The 18,032-nt window shown below is 88.7% G+C and overlaps 1 protein-coding gene across 1 annotated transcript; it reads left to right on the forward strand.

Annotated features, from left to right (window-relative positions):
- Positions 1-5: 5 nt before the first annotated feature.
- On the forward strand, positions 6-1,710 carry ISG20L2 (interferon stimulated exonuclease gene 20 like 2). The gene is made up of 2 exons (XM_048509397.1): positions 6-286; positions 796-1,710. Exon 2 carries the CDS (start codon positions 860-862, stop codon positions 1,679-1,681), a length of 822 nt encoding a protein of 273 aa, XP_048365354.1. The 5' UTR covers positions 6-286; positions 796-859; the 3' UTR covers positions 1,682-1,710.
- Positions 1,711-18,032: the final 16,322 nt, after the last annotated feature.

Here is an 18,032-nt window from a genome sequence, read left to right on the forward strand (position 1 = left end):
GGAGCGGCGCTTCCGGGAGCGAGGCGCTTCCTTCCTGCCTGTGCGCGTGGAGGAGGGCGGCGAGCGAGAGGAAGGGCTGGACGGGCCGAGGGACACGGGCGCCCCCCCCGCCGCCCCCCCCAACCCTGAGCGGGTCACAAAGGCGCCCCTCCCCCTCCCCCGCGCCATGCGGGCGCCCCGGCGGGCAGGGCGGGCGGGATCCGCGGGGGCCTCTCGGTCCGGGCCCCGCTCCCCTCGGCCAGGCCTGCGCGCCTCCTCCCGGGACAGTCAGCGGCGTCCCCGCCAGGTAGGCCAGGCGCCGCCCCCCTCCCCCCGAGAACCTCGCGCCCAGGCTGGGGGGGGGGCTCAGTGGCGGCCCCGGCCCCTCCCCCGCGCCTATCCCTGGCCGGAGCCCCCGCCGCCGCCGCCCCGCCCTCCTGCACCGAAGCCTCCCTCCAGCGGCCAGGGGTTTGCAACCTGCGGCTCTCCAGATGTTCATGGACTACAGCTGGCCATGCTGGCAGGGGCTGGTGGGATTTGTAGTCCATGAACATCTGGAGAGCCGCAGGTGGCAGACTCCTGCTGCAGCTGGTCTGTTTGGAGCCGTGGGGTCTTTGCTCCCCGAAGGCTGATGGGATTTGCATGCGAGTCAGCCGGGCCACTGGCAACTTCAGTCCACAGCTTATTCCGCAGACTTGTGCTAAAGACGTCTGTTAGCTTCACGGCTGAACGTTTTTGGACTTTTGTGGTCAGTTGCGGAAATACCGAAGAAGTGTGGGAGCCCGCTAATTCCTCCCTTTCTTTCCCCGGTTTCAGATGTGAGGCTCCCTGGGACACCCGGCCTGTGGACAGAAGTGGCAGCCGCTGATGGTCACCAGCCATGTCAGATCTCATCCTCAATCTGGACACAGCCCTGCAGGAGTTTCCGAAAAGGGGCGCTGAAGGCAGCAAGAAGCACCAGCGCTTTGTCAAGTGCCGACGTTTCTTGGAGAAGAAGGGCTTCTTGAGACAGAAACAGCTGCCGACGGAGACTGCCCTGCCCAAACGCGATGCTTCTCGCAAGGGCAGAGAGGCGGAGCGGGAGAGGGGGAAGAAGAGGAAGAAGGCCGACAGCCCCGGGAGCCAAGGTGGGGCAGGAAGGGCGGGCGGCTTTGGGTGTGGGCCCAAAATGCTTCCCAAGAAAAATGCCACATGTGGCAGCAAGACTTCAGAGACCTCTGGCCAGTCTGGAATCTCTGCAACACCCAGCAAAACAGGAAGCAGCTCTGCGAGGCCCAAAGGGACCCAGAACAACTGCAGTGCGGGCGGCCTTAGCAAGGCTCACCTGTGGAGCGAGTACGACAGCGGCCTCTCCTCAGCGGCAGCCGCGGGCCTGCCCAGCAAAATGGTGGCCATTGACTGTGAGATGGTGGGCACCGGACCAGGGGGGCGGAACAGCGACCTGGCTAGGTGCAGCATCGTGGGCTACTATGGCGATGTGATATACGACAAATACATCCGGCCAGTTGAGGCCATCACCAATTACCGGACACGGTGGAGCGGCATCCGGAGGCACCACATGATGAACGCGGTCCCCTTCAAGGCAGCCCAGAAGGAGGTGAGGGGGCCGCAGAGGCCACTGCTCAGCTTCCTTGCTGGGACTGTCTTGCCATTTCGGGGTGTTTTCCCCCGGGTTCTGCTGAGTTTCTTAGCTGGGAGCTGAAAGATAGGACCTCCTAGATCAAGGGTCTTCAACCTGCGGCTCTCCAGATGTTCATGGACTAAAATTCCCATCAGCCCCTGCCAGCATGGCCAATTGGCCATGCTGGCAGGGGCTTCCCCCCCCACCCCCCCCCCCCTCACCCCCCCCCACCCTCCCATCCCCCCCCCCCCCCCCCCCCCCCCCCGCTTCCCCCTCCTCCCCCCCCCCCACCCCCCCCCCCCGCTTCCCCCCCGAGCCCCCCCCACCCCCCCCACCCCCCCCCCCCCCCCCCCCTCACCCCCCCACCCCCTCCACCCCCCCCCCCCCCCACCCCCCCCCCCCCCCACCCCCCCCCCCCCCCACCCCCCCCCCCCCCCACCCCCCCCCCCCCCCACCCCCCCCCCCCCCCACCCCCCCCCCCCCCCACCCCCCCCCCCCCCCACCCCCCCCCCCCCCCACCCCCCCCCCCCCCCACCCCCCCCCCCCCCCACCCCCCCCCCCCCCCACCCCCCCCCCCCCCCACCCCCCCCCCCCCCCACCCCCCCCCCCCCCCACCCCCCCCCCCCCCCACCCCCCCCCCCCCCCACCCCCCCCCCCCCCCACCCCCCCCCCCCCCCACCCCCCCCCCCCCCCACCCCCCCCCCCCCCCACCCCCCCCCCCCCCCACCCCCCCCCCCCCCCACCCCCCCCCCCCCCCACCCCCCCCCCCCCCCACCCCCCCCCCCCCCCACCCCCCCCCCCCCCCACCCCCCCCCCCCCCCACCCCCCCCCCCCCCCACCCCCCCCCCCCCCCACCCCCCCCCCCCCCCACCCCCCCCCCCCCCCACCCCCCCCCCCCCCCACCCCCCCCCCCCCCCACCCCCCCCCCCCCCCACCCCCCCCCCCCCCCACCCCCCCCCCCCCCCACCCCCCCCCCCCCCCACCCCCCCCCCCCCCCACCCCCCCCCCCCCCCACCCCCCCCCCCCCCCACCCCCCCCCCCCCCCACCCCCCCCCCCCCCCACCCCCCCCCCCCCCCACCCCCCCCCCCCCCCACCCCCCCCCCCCCCCACCCCCCCCCCCCCCCACCCCCCCCCCCCCCCACCCCCCCCCCCCCCCACCCCCCCCCCCCCCCACCCCCCCCCCCCCCCACCCCCCCCCCCCCCCACCCCCCCCCCCCCCCACCCCCCCCCCCCCCCACCCCCCCCCCCCCCCACCCCCCCCCCCCCCCACCCCCCCCCCCCCCCACCCCCCCCCCCCCCCACCCCCCCCCCCCCCCACCCCCCCCCCCCCCCACCCCCCCCCCCCCCCACCCCCCCCCCCCCCCACCCCCCCCCCCCCCCACCCCCCCCCCCCCCCACCCCCCCCCCCCCCCACCCCCCCCCCCCCCCACCCCCCCCCCCCCCCACCCCCCCCCCCCCCCACCCCCCCCCCCCCCCACCCCCCCCCCCCCCCACCCCCCCCCCCCCCCACCCCCCCCCCCCCCCACCCCCCCCCCCCCCCACCCCCCCCCCCCCCCACCCCCCCCCCCCCCCACCCCCCCCCCCCCCCACCCCCCCCCCCCCCCACCCCCCCCCCCCCCCACCCCCCCCCCCCCCCACCCCCCCCCCCCCCCACCCCCCCCCCCCCCCACCCCCCCCCCCCCCCACCCCCCCCCCCCCCCACCCCCCCCCCCCCCCACCCCCCCCCCCCCCCACCCCCCCCCCCCCCCACCCCCCCCCCCCCCCACCCCCCCCCCCCCCCACCCCCCCCCCCCCCCACCCCCCCCCCCCCCCACCCCCCCCCCCCCCCACCCCCCCCCCCCCCCACCCCCCCCCCCCCCCACCCCCCCCCCCCCCCACCCCCCCCCCCCCCCACCCCCCCCCCCCCCCACCCCCCCCCCCCCCCACCCCCCCCCCCCCCCACCCCCCCCCCCCCCCACCCCCCCCCCCCCCCACCCCCCCCCCCCCCCACCCCCCCCCCCCCCCACCCCCCCCCCCCCCCACCCCCCCCCCCCCCCACCCCCCCCCCCCCCCACCCCCCCCCCCCCCCACCCCCCCCCCCCCCCACCCCCCCCCCCCCCCACCCCCCCCCCCCCCCACCCCCCCCCCCCCCCACCCCCCCCCCCCCCCACCCCCCCCCCCCCCCACCCCCCCCCCCCCCCACCCCCCCCCCCCCCCACCCCCCCCCCCCCCCACCCCCCCCCCCCCCCACCCCCCCCCCCCCCCACCCCCCCCCCCCCCCACCCCCCCCCCCCCCCACCCCCCCCCCCCCCCACCCCCCCCCCCCCCCACCCCCCCCCCCCCCCACCCCCCCCCCCCCCCACCCCCCCCCCCCCCCACCCCCCCCCCCCCCCACCCCCCCCCCCCCCCACCCCCCCCCCCCCCCACCCCCCCCCCCCCCCACCCCCCCCCCCCCCCACCCCCCCCCCCCCCCACCCCCCCCCCCCCCCACCCCCCCCCCCCCCCACCCCCCCCCCCCCCCACCCCCCCCCCCCCCCACCCCCCCCCCCCCCCACCCCCCCCCCCCCCCACCCCCCCCCCCCCCCACCCCCCCCCCCCCCCACCCCCCCCCCCCCCCACCCCCCCCCCCCCCCACCCCCCCCCCCCCCCACCCCCCCCCCCCCCCACCCCCCCCCCCCCCCACCCCCCCCCCCCCCCACCCCCCCCCCCCCCCACCCCCCCCCCCCCCCACCCCCCCCCCCCCCCACCCCCCCCCCCCCCCACCCCCCCCCCCCCCCACCCCCCCCCCCCCCCACCCCCCCCCCCCCCCACCCCCCCCCCCCCCCACCCCCCCCCCCCCCCACCCCCCCCCCCCCCCACCCCCCCCCCCCCCCACCCCCCCCCCCCCCCACCCCCCCCCCCCCCCACCCCCCCCCCCCCCCACCCCCCCCCCCCCCCACCCCCCCCCCCCCCCACCCCCCCCCCCCCCCACCCCCCCCCCCCCCCACCCCCCCCCCCCCCCACCCCCCCCCCCCCCCACCCCCCCCCCCCCCCACCCCCCCCCCCCCCCACCCCCCCCCCCCCCCACCCCCCCCCCCCCCCACCCCCCCCCCCCCCCACCCCCCCCCCCCCCCACCCCCCCCCCCCCCCACCCCCCCCCCCCCCCACCCCCCCCCCCCCCCACCCCCCCCCCCCCCCACCCCCCCCCCCCCCCACCCCCCCCCCCCCCCACCCCCCCCCCCCCCCACCCCCCCCCCCCCCCACCCCCCCCCCCCCCCACCCCCCCCCCCCCCCACCCCCCCCCCCCCCCACCCCCCCCCCCCCCCACCCCCCCCCCCCCCCACCCCCCCCCCCCCCCACCCCCCCCCCCCCCCACCCCCCCCCCCCCCCACCCCCCCCCCCCCCCACCCCCCCCCCCCCCCACCCCCCCCCCCCCCCACCCCCCCCCCCCCCCACCCCCCCCCCCCCCCACCCCCCCCCCCCCCCACCCCCCCCCCCCCCCACCCCCCCCCCCCCCCACCCCCCCCCCCCCCCACCCCCCCCCCCCCCCACCCCCCCCCCCCCCCACCCCCCCCCCCCCCCACCCCCCCCCCCCCCCACCCCCCCCCCCCCCCACCCCCCCCCCCCCCCACCCCCCCCCCCCCCCACCCCCCCCCCCCCCCACCCCCCCCCCCCCCCACCCCCCCCCCCCCCCACCCCCCCCCCCCCCCACCCCCCCCCCCCCCCACCCCCCCCCCCCCCCACCCCCCCCCCCCCCCACCCCCCCCCCCCCCCACCCCCCCCCCCCCCCACCCCCCCCCCCCCCCACCCCCCCCCCCCCCCACCCCCCCCCCCCCCCACCCCCCCCCCCCCCCACCCCCCCCCCCCCCCACCCCCCCCCCCCCCCACCCCCCCCCCCCCCCACCCCCCCCCCCCCCCACCCCCCCCCCCCCCCACCCCCCCCCCCCCCCACCCCCCCCCCCCCCCACCCCCCCCCCCCCCCACCCCCCCCCCCCCCCACCCCCCCCCCCCCCCACCCCCCCCCCCCCCCACCCCCCCCCCCCCCCACCCCCCCCCCCCCCCACCCCCCCCCCCCCCCACCCCCCCCCCCCCCCACCCCCCCCCCCCCCCACCCCCCCCCCCCCCCACCCCCCCCCCCCCCCACCCCCCCCCCCCCCCACCCCCCCCCCCCCCCACCCCCCCCCCCCCCCACCCCCCCCCCCCCCCACCCCCCCCCCCCCCCACCCCCCCCCCCCCCCACCCCCCCCCCCCCCCACCCCCCCCCCCCCCCACCCCCCCCCCCCCCCACCCCCCCCCCCCCCCACCCCCCCCCCCCCCCACCCCCCCCCCCCCCCACCCCCCCCCCCCCCCACCCCCCCCCCCCCCCACCCCCCCCCCCCCCCACCCCCCCCCCCCCCCACCCCCCCCCCCCCCCACCCCCCCCCCCCCCCACCCCCCCCCCCCCCCACCCCCCCCCCCCCCCACCCCCCCCCCCCCCCACCCCCCCCCCCCCCCACCCCCCCCCCCCCCCACCCCCCCCCCCCCCCACCCCCCCCCCCCCCCACCCCCCCCCCCCCCCACCCCCCCCCCCCCCCACCCCCCCCCCCCCCCACCCCCCCCCCCCCCCACCCCCCCCCCCCCCCACCCCCCCCCCCCCCCACCCCCCCCCCCCCCCACCCCCCCCCCCCCCCACCCCCCCCCCCCCCCACCCCCCCCCCCCCCCACCCCCCCCCCCCCCCACCCCCCCCCCCCCCCACCCCCCCCCCCCCCCACCCCCCCCCCCCCCCACCCCCCCCCCCCCCCACCCCCCCCCCCCCCCACCCCCCCCCCCCCCCACCCCCCCCCCCCCCCACCCCCCCCCCCCCCCACCCCCCCCCCCCCCCACCCCCCCCCCCCCCCACCCCCCCCCCCCCCCACCCCCCCCCCCCCCCACCCCCCCCCCCCCCCACCCCCCCCCCCCCCCACCCCCCCCCCCCCCCACCCCCCCCCCCCCCCACCCCCCCCCCCCCCCACCCCCCCCCCCCCCCACCCCCCCCCCCCCCCACCCCCCCCCCCCCCCACCCCCCCCCCCCCCCACCCCCCCCCCCCCCCACCCCCCCCCCCCCCCACCCCCCCCCCCCCCCACCCCCCCCCCCCCCCACCCCCCCCCCCCCCCACCCCCCCCCCCCCCCACCCCCCCCCCCCCCCACCCCCCCCCCCCCCCACCCCCCCCCCCCCCCACCCCCCCCCCCCCCCACCCCCCCCCCCCCCCACCCCCCCCCCCCCCCACCCCCCCCCCCCCCCACCCCCCCCCCCCCCCACCCCCCCCCCCCCCCACCCCCCCCCCCCCCCACCCCCCCCCCCCCCCACCCCCCCCCCCCCCCACCCCCCCCCCCCCCCACCCCCCCCCCCCCCCACCCCCCCCCCCCCCCACCCCCCCCCCCCCCCACCCCCCCCCCCCCCCACCCCCCCCCCCCCCCACCCCCCCCCCCCCCCACCCCCCCCCCCCCCCACCCCCCCCCCCCCCCACCCCCCCCCCCCCCCACCCCCCCCCCCCCCCACCCCCCCCCCCCCCCACCCCCCCCCCCCCCCACCCCCCCCCCCCCCCACCCCCCCCCCCCCCCACCCCCCCCCCCCCCCACCCCCCCCCCCCCCCACCCCCCCCCCCCCCCACCCCCCCCCCCCCCCACCCCCCCCCCCCCCCACCCCCCCCCCCCCCCACCCCCCCCCCCCCCCACCCCCCCCCCCCCCCACCCCCCCCCCCCCCCACCCCCCCCCCCCCCCACCCCCCCCCCCCCCCACCCCCCCCCCCCCCCACCCCCCCCCCCCCCCACCCCCCCCCCCCCCCACCCCCCCCCCCCCCCACCCCCCCCCCCCCCCACCCCCCCCCCCCCCCACCCCCCCCCCCCCCCACCCCCCCCCCCCCCCACCCCCCCCCCCCCCCACCCCCCCCCCCCCCCACCCCCCCCCCCCCCCACCCCCCCCCCCCCCCACCCCCCCCCCCCCCCACCCCCCCCCCCCCCCACCCCCCCCCCCCCCCACCCCCCCCCCCCCCCACCCCCCCCCCCCCCCACCCCCCCCCCCCCCCACCCCCCCCCCCCCCCACCCCCCCCCCCCCCCACCCCCCCCCCCCCCCACCCCCCCCCCCCCCCACCCCCCCCCCCCCCCACCCCCCCCCCCCCCCACCCCCCCCCCCCCCCACCCCCCCCCCCCCCCACCCCCCCCCCCCCCCACCCCCCCCCCCCCCCACCCCCCCCCCCCCCCACCCCCCCCCCCCCCCACCCCCCCCCCCCCCCACCCCCCCCCCCCCCCACCCCCCCCCCCCCCCACCCCCCCCCCCCCCCACCCCCCCCCCCCCCCACCCCCCCCCCCCCCCACCCCCCCCCCCCCCCACCCCCCCCCCCCCCCACCCCCCCCCCCCCCCACCCCCCCCCCCCCCCACCCCCCCCCCCCCCCACCCCCCCCCCCCCCCACCCCCCCCCCCCCCCACCCCCCCCCCCCCCCACCCCCCCCCCCCCCCACCCCCCCCCCCCCCCACCCCCCCCCCCCCCCACCCCCCCCCCCCCCCACCCCCCCCCCCCCCCACCCCCCCCCCCCCCCACCCCCCCCCCCCCCCACCCCCCCCCCCCCCCACCCCCCCCCCCCCCCACCCCCCCCCCCCCCCACCCCCCCCCCCCCCCACCCCCCCCCCCCCCCACCCCCCCCCCCCCCCACCCCCCCCCCCCCCCACCCCCCCCCCCCCCCACCCCCCCCCCCCCCCACCCCCCCCCCCCCCCACCCCCCCCCCCCCCCACCCCCCCCCCCCCCCACCCCCCCCCCCCCCCACCCCCCCCCCCCCCCACCCCCCCCCCCCCCCACCCCCCCCCCCCCCCACCCCCCCCCCCCCCCACCCCCCCCCCCCCCCACCCCCCCCCCCCCCCACCCCCCCCCCCCCCCACCCCCCCCCCCCCCCACCCCCCCCCCCCCCCACCCCCCCCCCCCCCCACCCCCCCCCCCCCCCACCCCCCCCCCCCCCCACCCCCCCCCCCCCCCACCCCCCCCCCCCCCCACCCCCCCCCCCCCCCACCCCCCCCCCCCCCCACCCCCCCCCCCCCCCACCCCCCCCCCCCCCCACCCCCCCCCCCCCCCACCCCCCCCCCCCCCCACCCCCCCCCCCCCCCACCCCCCCCCCCCCCCACCCCCCCCCCCCCCCACCCCCCCCCCCCCCCACCCCCCCCCCCCCCCACCCCCCCCCCCCCCCACCCCCCCCCCCCCCCACCCCCCCCCCCCCCCACCCCCCCCCCCCCCCACCCCCCCCCCCCCCCACCCCCCCCCCCCCCCACCCCCCCCCCCCCCCACCCCCCCCCCCCCCCACCCCCCCCCCCCCCCACCCCCCCCCCCCCCCACCCCCCCCCCCCCCCACCCCCCCCCCCCCCCACCCCCCCCCCCCCCCACCCCCCCCCCCCCCCACCCCCCCCCCCCCCCACCCCCCCCCCCCCCCACCCCCCCCCCCCCCCACCCCCCCCCCCCCCCACCCCCCCCCCCCCCCACCCCCCCCCCCCCCCACCCCCCCCCCCCCCCACCCCCCCCCCCCCCCACCCCCCCCCCCCCCCACCCCCCCCCCCCCCCACCCCCCCCCCCCCCCACCCCCCCCCCCCCCCACCCCCCCCCCCCCCCACCCCCCCCCCCCCCCACCCCCCCCCCCCCCCACCCCCCCCCCCCCCCACCCCCCCCCCCCCCCACCCCCCCCCCCCCCCACCCCCCCCCCCCCCCACCCCCCCCCCCCCCCACCCCCCCCCCCCCCCACCCCCCCCCCCCCCCACCCCCCCCCCCCCCCACCCCCCCCCCCCCCCACCCCCCCCCCCCCCCACCCCCCCCCCCCCCCACCCCCCCCCCCCCCCACCCCCCCCCCCCCCCACCCCCCCCCCCCCCCACCCCCCCCCCCCCCCACCCCCCCCCCCCCCCACCCCCCCCCCCCCCCACCCCCCCCCCCCCCCACCCCCCCCCCCCCCCACCCCCCCCCCCCCCCACCCCCCCCCCCCCCCACCCCCCCCCCCCCCCACCCCCCCCCCCCCCCACCCCCCCCCCCCCCCACCCCCCCCCCCCCCCACCCCCCCCCCCCCCCACCCCCCCCCCCCCCCACCCCCCCCCCCCCCCACCCCCCCCCCCCCCCACCCCCCCCCCCCCCCACCCCCCCCCCCCCCCACCCCCCCCCCCCCCCACCCCCCCCCCCCCCCACCCCCCCCCCCCCCCACCCCCCCCCCCCCCCACCCCCCCCCCCCCCCACCCCCCCCCCCCCCCACCCCCCCCCCCCCCCACCCCCCCCCCCCCCCACCCCCCCCCCCCCCCACCCCCCCCCCCCCCCACCCCCCCCCCCCCCCACCCCCCCCCCCCCCCACCCCCCCCCCCCCCCACCCCCCCCCCCCCCCACCCCCCCCCCCCCCCACCCCCCCCCCCCCCCACCCCCCCCCCCCCCCACCCCCCCCCCCCCCCACCCCCCCCCCCCCCCACCCCCCCCCCCCCCCACCCCCCCCCCCCCCCACCCCCCCCCCCCCCCACCCCCCCCCCCCCCCACCCCCCCCCCCCCCCACCCCCCCCCCCCCCCACCCCCCCCCCCCCCCACCCCCCCCCCCCCCCACCCCCCCCCCCCCCCACCCCCCCCCCCCCCCACCCCCCCCCCCCCCCACCCCCCCCCCCCCCCACCCCCCCCCCCCCCCACCCCCCCCCCCCCCCACCCCCCCCCCCCCCCACCCCCCCCCCCCCCCACCCCCCCCCCCCCCCACCCCCCCCCCCCCCCACCCCCCCCCCCCCCCACCCCCCCCCCCCCCCACCCCCCCCCCCCCCCACCCCCCCCCCCCCCCACCCCCCCCCCCCCCCACCCCCCCCCCCCCCCACCCCCCCCCCCCCCCACCCCCCCCCCCCCCCACCCCCCCCCCCCCCCACCCCCCCCCCCCCCCACCCCCCCCCCCCCCCACCCCCCCCCCCCCCCACCCCCCCCCCCCCCCACCCCCCCCCCCCCCCACCCCCCCCCCCCCCCACCCCCCCCCCCCCCCACCCCCCCCCCCCCCCACCCCCCCCCCCCCCCACCCCCCCCCCCCCCCACCCCCCCCCCCCCCCACCCCCCCCCCCCCCCACCCCCCCCCCCCCCCACCCCCCCCCCCCCCCACCCCCCCCCCCCCCCACCCCCCCCCCCCCCCACCCCCCCCCCCCCCCACCCCCCCCCCCCCCCACCCCCCCCCCCCCCCACCCCCCCCCCCCCCCACCCCCCCCCCCCCCCACCCCCCCCCCCCCCCACCCCCCCCCCCCCCCACCCCCCCCCCCCCCCACCCCCCCCCCCCCCCACCCCCCCCCCCCCCCACCCCCCCCCCCCCCCACCCCCCCCCCCCCCCACCCCCCCCCCCCCCCACCCCCCCCCCCCCCCACCCCCCCCCCCCCCCACCCCCCCCCCCCCCCACCCCCCCCCCCCCCCACCCCCCCCCCCCCCCACCCCCCCCCCCCCCCACCCCCCCCCCCCCCCACCCCCCCCCCCCCCCACCCCCCCCCCCCCCCACCCCCCCCCCCCCCCACCCCCCCCCCCCCCCACCCCCCCCCCCCCCCACCCCCCCCCCCCCCCACCCCCCCCCCCCCCCACCCCCCCCCCCCCCCACCCCCCCCCCCCCCCACCCCCCCCCCCCCCCACCCCCCCCCCCCCCCACCCCCCCCCCCCCCCACCCCCCCCCCCCCCCACCCCCCCCCCCCCCCACCCCCCCCCCCCCCCACCCCCCCCCCCCCCCACCCCCCCCCCCCCCCACCCCCCCCCCCCCCCACCCCCCCCCCCCCCCACCCCCCCCCCCCCCCACCCCCCCCCCCCCCCACCCCCCCCCCCCCCCACCCCCCCCCCCCCCCACCCCCCCCCCCCCCCACCCCCCCCCCCCCCCACCCCCCCCCCCCCCCACCCCCCCCCCCCCCCACCCCCCCCCCCCCCCACCCCCCCCCCCCCCCACCCCCCCCCCCCCCCACCCCCCCCCCCCCCCACCCCCCCCCCCCCCCACCCCCCCCCCCCCCCACCCCCCCCCCCCCCCACCCCCCCCCCCCCCCACCCCCCCCCCCCCCCACCCCCCCCCCCCCCCACCCCCCCCCCCCCCCACCCCCCCCCCCCCCCACCCCCCCCCCCCCCCACCCCCCCCCCCCCCCACCCCCCCCCCCCCCCACCCCCCCCCCCCCCCACCCCCCCCCCCCCCCACCCCCCCCCCCCCCCACCCCCCCCCCCCCCCACCCCCCCCCCCCCCCACCCCCCCCCCCCCCCACCCCCCCCCCCCCCCACCCCCCCCCCCCCCCACCCCCCCCCCCCCCCACCCCCCCCCCCCCCCACCCCCCCCCCCCCCCACCCCCCCCCCCCCCCACCCCCCCCCCCCCCCACCCCCCCCCCCCCCCACCCCCCCCCCCCCCCACCCCCCCCCCCCCCCACCCCCCCCCCCCCCCACCCCCCCCCCCCCCCACCCCCCCCCCCCCCCACCCCCCCCCCCCCCCACCCCCCCCCCCCCCCACCCCCCCCCCCCCCCACCCCCCCCCCCCCCCACCCCCCCCCCCCCCCACCCCCCCCCCCCCCCACCCCCCCCCCCCCCCACCCCCCCCCCCCCCCACCCCCCCCCCCCCCCACCCCCCCCCCCCCCCACCCCCCCCCCCCCCCACCCCCCCCCCCCCCCACCCCCCCCCCCCCCCACCCCCCCCCCCCCCCACCCCCCCCCCCCCCCACCCCCCCCCCCCCCCACCCCCCCCCCCCCCCACCCCCCCCCCCCCCCACCCCCCCCCCCCCCCACCCCCCCCCCCCCCCACCCCCCCCCCCCCCCACCCCCCCCCCCCCCCACCCCCCCCCCCCCCCACCCCCCCCCCCCCCCACCCCCCCCCCCCCCCACCCCCCCCCCCCCCCACCCCCCCCCCCCCCCACCCCCCCCCCCCCCCACCCCCCCCCCCCCCCACCCCCCCCCCCCCCCACCCCCCCCCCCCCCCACCCCCCCCCCCCCCCACCCCCCCCCCCCCCCACCCCCCCCCCCCCCCACCCCCCCCCCCCCCCACCCCCCCCCCCCCCCACCCCCCCCCCCCCCCACCCCCCCCCCCCCCCACCCCCCCCCCCCCCCACCCCCCCCCCCCCCCACCCCCCCCCCCCCCCACCCCCCCCCCCCCCCACCCCCCCCCCCCCCCACCCCCCCCCCCCCCCACCCCCCCCCCCCCCCACCCCCCCCCCCCCCCACCCCCCCCCCCCCCCACCCCCCCCCCCCCCCACCCCCCCCCCCCCCCACCCCCCCCCCCCCCCACCCCCCCCCCCCCCCACCCCCCCCCCCCCCCACCCCCCCCCCCCCCCACCCCCCCCCCCCCCCACCCCCCCCCCCCCCCACCCCCCCCCCCCCCCACCCCCCCCCCCCCCCACCCCCCCCCCCCCCCACCCCCCCCCCCCCCCACCCCCCCCCCCCCCCACCCCCCCCCCCCCCCACCCCCCCCCCCCCCCACCCCCCCCCCCCCCCACCCCCCCCCCCCCCCACCCCCCCCCCCCCCCACCCCCCCCCCCCCCCACCCCCCCCCCCCCCCACCCCCCCCCCCCCCCACCCCCCCCCCCCCCCACCCCCCCCCCCCCCCACCCCCCCCCCCCCCCACCCCCCCCCCCCCCCACCCCCCCCCCCCCCCACCCCCCCCCCCCCCCACCCCCCCCCCCCCCCACCCCCCCCCCCCCCCACCCCCCCCCCCCCCCACCCCCCCCCCCCCCCACCCCCCCCCCCCCCCACCCCCCCCCCCCCCCACCCCCCCCCCCCCCCACCCCCCCCCCCCCCCACCCCCCCCCCCCCCCACCCCCCCCCCCCCCCACCCCCCCCCCCCCCCACCCCCCCCCCCCCCCACCCCCCCCCCCCCCCACCCCCCCCCCCCCCCACCCCCCCCCCCCCCCACCCCCCCCCCCCCCCACCCCCCCCCCCCCCCACCCCCCCCCCCCCCCACCCCCCCCCCCCCCCACCCCCCCCCCCCCCCACCCCCCCCCCCCCCCACCCCCCCCCCCCCCCACCCCCCCCCCCCCCCACCCCCCCCCCCCCCCACCCCCCCCCCCCCCCACCCCCCCCCCCCCCCACCCCCCCCCCCCCCCACCCCCCCCCCCCCCCACCCCCCCCCCCCCCCACCCCCCCCCCCCCCCACCCCCCCCCCCCCCCACCCCCCCCCCCCCCCACCCCCCCCCCCCCCCACCCCCCCCCCCCCCCACCCCCCCCCCCCCCCACCCCCCCCCCCCCCCACCCCCCCCCCCCCCCACCCCCCCCCCCCCCCACCCCCCCCCCCCCCCACCCCCCCCCCCCCCCACCCCCCCCCCCCCCCACCCCCCCCCCCCCCCACCCCCCCCCCCCCCCACCCCCCCCCCCCCCCACCCCCCCCCCCCCCCACCCCCCCCCCCCCCCACCCCCCCCCCCCCCCACCCCCCCCCCCCCCCACCCCCCCCCCCCCCCACCCCCCCCCCCCCCCACCCCCCCCCCCCCCCACCCCCCCCCCCCCCCACCCCCCCCCCCCCCCACCCCCCCCCCCCCCCACCCCCCCCCCCCCCCACCCCCCCCCCCCCCCACCCCCCCCCCCCCCCACCCCCCCCCCCCCCCACCCCCCCCCCCCCCCACCCCCCCCCCCCCCCACCCCCCCCCCCCCCCACCCCCCCCCCCCCCCACCCCCCCCCCCCCCCACCCCCCCCCCCCCCCACCCCCCCCCCCCCCCACCCCCCCCCCCCCCCACCCCCCCCCCCCCCCACCCCCCCCCCCCCCCACCCCCCCCCCCCCCCACCCCCCCCCCCCCCCACCCCCCCCCCCCCCCACCCCCCCCCCCCCCCACCCCCCCCCCCCCCCACCCCCCCCCCCCCCCACCCCCCCCCCCCCCCACCCCCCCCCCCCCCCACCCCCCCCCCCCCCCACCCCCCCCCCCCCCCACCCCCCCCCCCCCCCACCCCCCCCCCCCCCCACCCCCCCCCCCCCCCACCCCCCCCCCCCCCCACCCCCCCCCCCCCCCACCCCCCCCCCCCCCCACCCCCCCCCCCCCCCACCCCCCCCCCCCCCCACCCCCCCCCCCCCCCACCCCCCCCCCCCCCCACCCCCCCCCCCCCCCACCCCCCCCCCCCCCCACCCCCCCCCCCCCCCACCCCCCCCCCCCCCCACCCCCCCCCCCCCCCACCCCCCCCCCCCCCCACCCCCCCCCCCCCCCACCCCCCCCCCCCCCCACCCCCCCCCCCCCCCACCCCCCCCCCCCCCCACCCCCCCCCCCCCCCACCCCCCCCCCCCCCCACCCCCCCCCCCCCCCACCCCCCCCCCCCCCCACCCCCCCCCCCCCCCACCCCCCCCCCCCCCCACCCCCCCCCCCCCCCACCCCCCCCCCCCCCCACCCCCCCCCCCCCCCACCCCCCCCCCCCCCCACCCCCCCCCCCCCCCACCCCCCCCCCCCCCCACCCCCCCCCCCCCCCACCCCCCCCCCCCCCCACCCCCCCCCCCCCCCACCCCCCCCCCCCCCCACCCCCCCCCCCCCCCACCCCCCCCCCCCCCCACCCCCCCCCCCCCCCACCCCCCCCCCCCCCCACCCCCCCCCCCCCCCACCCCCCCCCCCCCCCACCCCCCCCCCCCCCCACCCCCCCCCCCCCCCACCCCCCCCCCCCCCCACCCCCCCCCCCCCCCACCCCCCCCCCCCCCCACCCCCCCCCCCCCCCACCCCCCCCCCCCCCCACCCCCCCCCCCCCCCACCCCCCCCCCCCCCCACCCCCCCCCCCCCCCACCCCCCCCCCCCCCCACCCCCCCCCCCCCCCACCCCCCCCCCCCCCCACCCCCCCCCCCCCCCACCCCCCCCCCCCCCCACCCCCCCCCCCCCCCACCCCCCCCCCCCCCCACCCCCCCCCCCCCCCACCCCCCCCCCCCCCCACCCCCCCCCCCCCCCACCCCCCCCCCCCCCCACCCCCCCCCCCCCCCACCCCCCCCCCCCCCCACCCCCCCCCCCCCCCACCCCCCCCCCCCCCCACCCCCCCCCCCCCCCACCCCCCCCCCCCCCCACCCCCCCCCCCCCCCACCCCCCCCCCCCCCCACCCCCCCCCCCCCCCACCCCCCCCCCCCCCCACCCCCCCCCCCCCCCACCCCCCCCCCCCCCCACCCCCCCCCCCCCCCACCCCCCCCCCCCCCCACCCCCCCCCCCCCCCACCCCCCCCCCCCCCCACCCCCCCCCCCCCCCACCCCCCCCCCCCCCCACCCCCCCCCCCCCCCACCCCCCCCCCCCCCCACCCCCCCCCCCCCCCACCCCCCCCCCCCCCCACCCCCCCCCCCCCCCACCCCCCCCCCCCCCCACCCCCCCCCCCCCCCACCCCCCCCCCCCCCCACCCCCCCCCCCCCCCACCCCCCCCCCCCCCCACCCCCCCCCCCCCCCACCCCCCCCCCCCCCCACCCCCCCCCCCCCCCACCCCCCCCCCCCCCCACCCCCCCCCCCCCCCACCCCCCCCCCCCCCCACCCCCCCCCCCCCCCACCCCCCCCCCCCCCCACCCCCCCCCCCCCCCACCCCCCCCCCCCCCCACCCCCCCCCCCCCCCACCCCCCCCCCCCCCCACCCCCCCCCCCCCCCACCCCCCCCCCCCCCCACCCCCCCCCCCCCCCACCCCCCCCCCCCCCCACCCCCCCCCCCCCCCACCCCCCCCCCCCCCCACCCCCCCCCCCCCCCACCCCCCCCCCCCCCCACCCCCCCCCCCCCCCACCCCCCCCCCCCCCCACCCCCCCCCCCCCCCACCCCCCCCCCCCCCCACCCCCCCCCCCCCCCACCCCCCCCCCCCCCCACCCCCCCCCCCCCCCACCCCCCCCCCCCCCCACCCCCCCCCCCCCCCACCCCCCCCCCCCCCCACCCCCCCCCCCCCCCACCCCCCCCCCCCCCCACCCCCCCCCCCCCCCACCCCCCCCCCCCCCCACCCCCCCCCCCCCCCACCCCCCCCCCCCCCCACCCCCCCCCCCCCCCACCCCCCCCCCCCCCCACCCCCCCCCCCCCCCACCCCCCCCCCCCCCCACCCCCCCCCCCCCCCCCCCCCCCCCCCCCCCACCCCCCCCCCCCCCCCCCCCCCCCCCCCCCCACCCCCCCCCCCCCCCGCCCCCCCCCCCCCCCAAACCCCGCCCCCCCCCCCCCCCCCCCCCCCCCCGCCCCCCCCCCCCCCCCCCCCCCCACCCCCCCCCCCCCCCGCCCTCCCACCCACCCCCCCCCCCCACCCCCCCCCTCCCCCCTCTCCCCCCCCCCCCCCCCCCCCCCCCCCCCCCCCCACCCCCCCCCCCCCCCCCCCCCCCCACCCCCACCCCCCCCCCCCCCACAGGAGAGAAAGGGGGGGATATAAATCCAAACAACTCCTCCTCCTCCTCCGCCTCCTCCTCCTCCTCCTCTTCTTCTTCTTCATCTTCATATGCGCATGGGCGCATGCCTGCCAGTCATGTGGAGAGTACCTCTGGCGCCCCCCACGTGACTGACAGGCGTGCGCCCGGGGGCATGGTTATCTCCATGTGCCTAGGTCAGTATGCCTCTGGGGGGTGGCCTGGCCCTCAGAGGGGCCGCCTGCAGTGGTGGGATCCAAAAATTTTAGTAACAGGTTCCCATGGTGGCGGGATTCAAACTGTGGTGTAGCGCCAATGGGGCTGGGCGGGGCACGACGGGGGCGTGGCCGGGCATTCCGGGGGCGGGGCATTCCTGGGCGGGGCTGTGGCAAGGACGCAGCCACTGCGCCGGTCCTTAGGCGGGAAACGAATGCACGCAGGCGCAGGCTGCCACGCACGGCGGTGTACCTCCTGCTAGACTGCTTCAAGTTCTGCGCACTACTGCTGAGAGGAGGGGCATAACTAAGGCGAAAATCACGTGGCAAAATCACCAATTAGTAGCCCCCTCTCGGCACACACAAATAATTAGTAACCTGCTCTCGGGAACCTGTGAGAACCTGCTGGATCCCACCTCTGGCTGCCTGGCAGAGGAGGGCTGTTCCCAGAAGAAGGGGGCATCGTCACACAGCTGGAGGGTGGAGGAGACTCAGGCGCTGCTGGAGGTGCTCGGCCGGCGGGGAAGGGATTTGCGAGGGAGCCGAGAGGGGCTCCCAGCTCGGCTTCTGATTTGAATTAGCCTGCCGGAGTCTGGGGCAGGGGGCGGGGGGGGGGGCTCCTGGGGCACGGCAGCTCAGCTCCAGGGCAGGGGATCTGCAGTCCGAGGAGGAAACCTGGATCCTGGCAGACGGGGGGGGGGGGGGGCGGGGGGGGAGAGAAGCTGGCCAGATGGCTGCACTCCAGTCTCTGTGTTCACTGCCGGCCTCCAAACAGTTGCCTTCAGTGGCCAGGCCGGGAGGCAGGAACCCACCCTTCCTGGGGAACAGGCCTGCCCCACAGATCTGCTGGCCCTTCTGTCCCTTGCCCCCCGTATCCCTGAGGGCTTTAGCCCCGTCCTTCTTTCTTCACGGCTGCCTGTGAGCGAAGAGCTGGGGGGCGGAGGGACTGCAGCCTCCTCCAGGTGGCAAAGTTTGGGGCCAGCACACCCCAGTGGCGTACCTGCCAG

The sequence above is a fragment of the Sphaerodactylus townsendi genome, linkage group LG01 (genome assembly GCF_021028975.2).
Source record: "Sphaerodactylus townsendi isolate TG3544 linkage group LG01, MPM_Stown_v2.3, whole genome shotgun sequence".
NCBI lineage: Eukaryota > Metazoa > Chordata > Lepidosauria > Squamata > Sphaerodactylidae > Sphaerodactylus > Sphaerodactylus townsendi.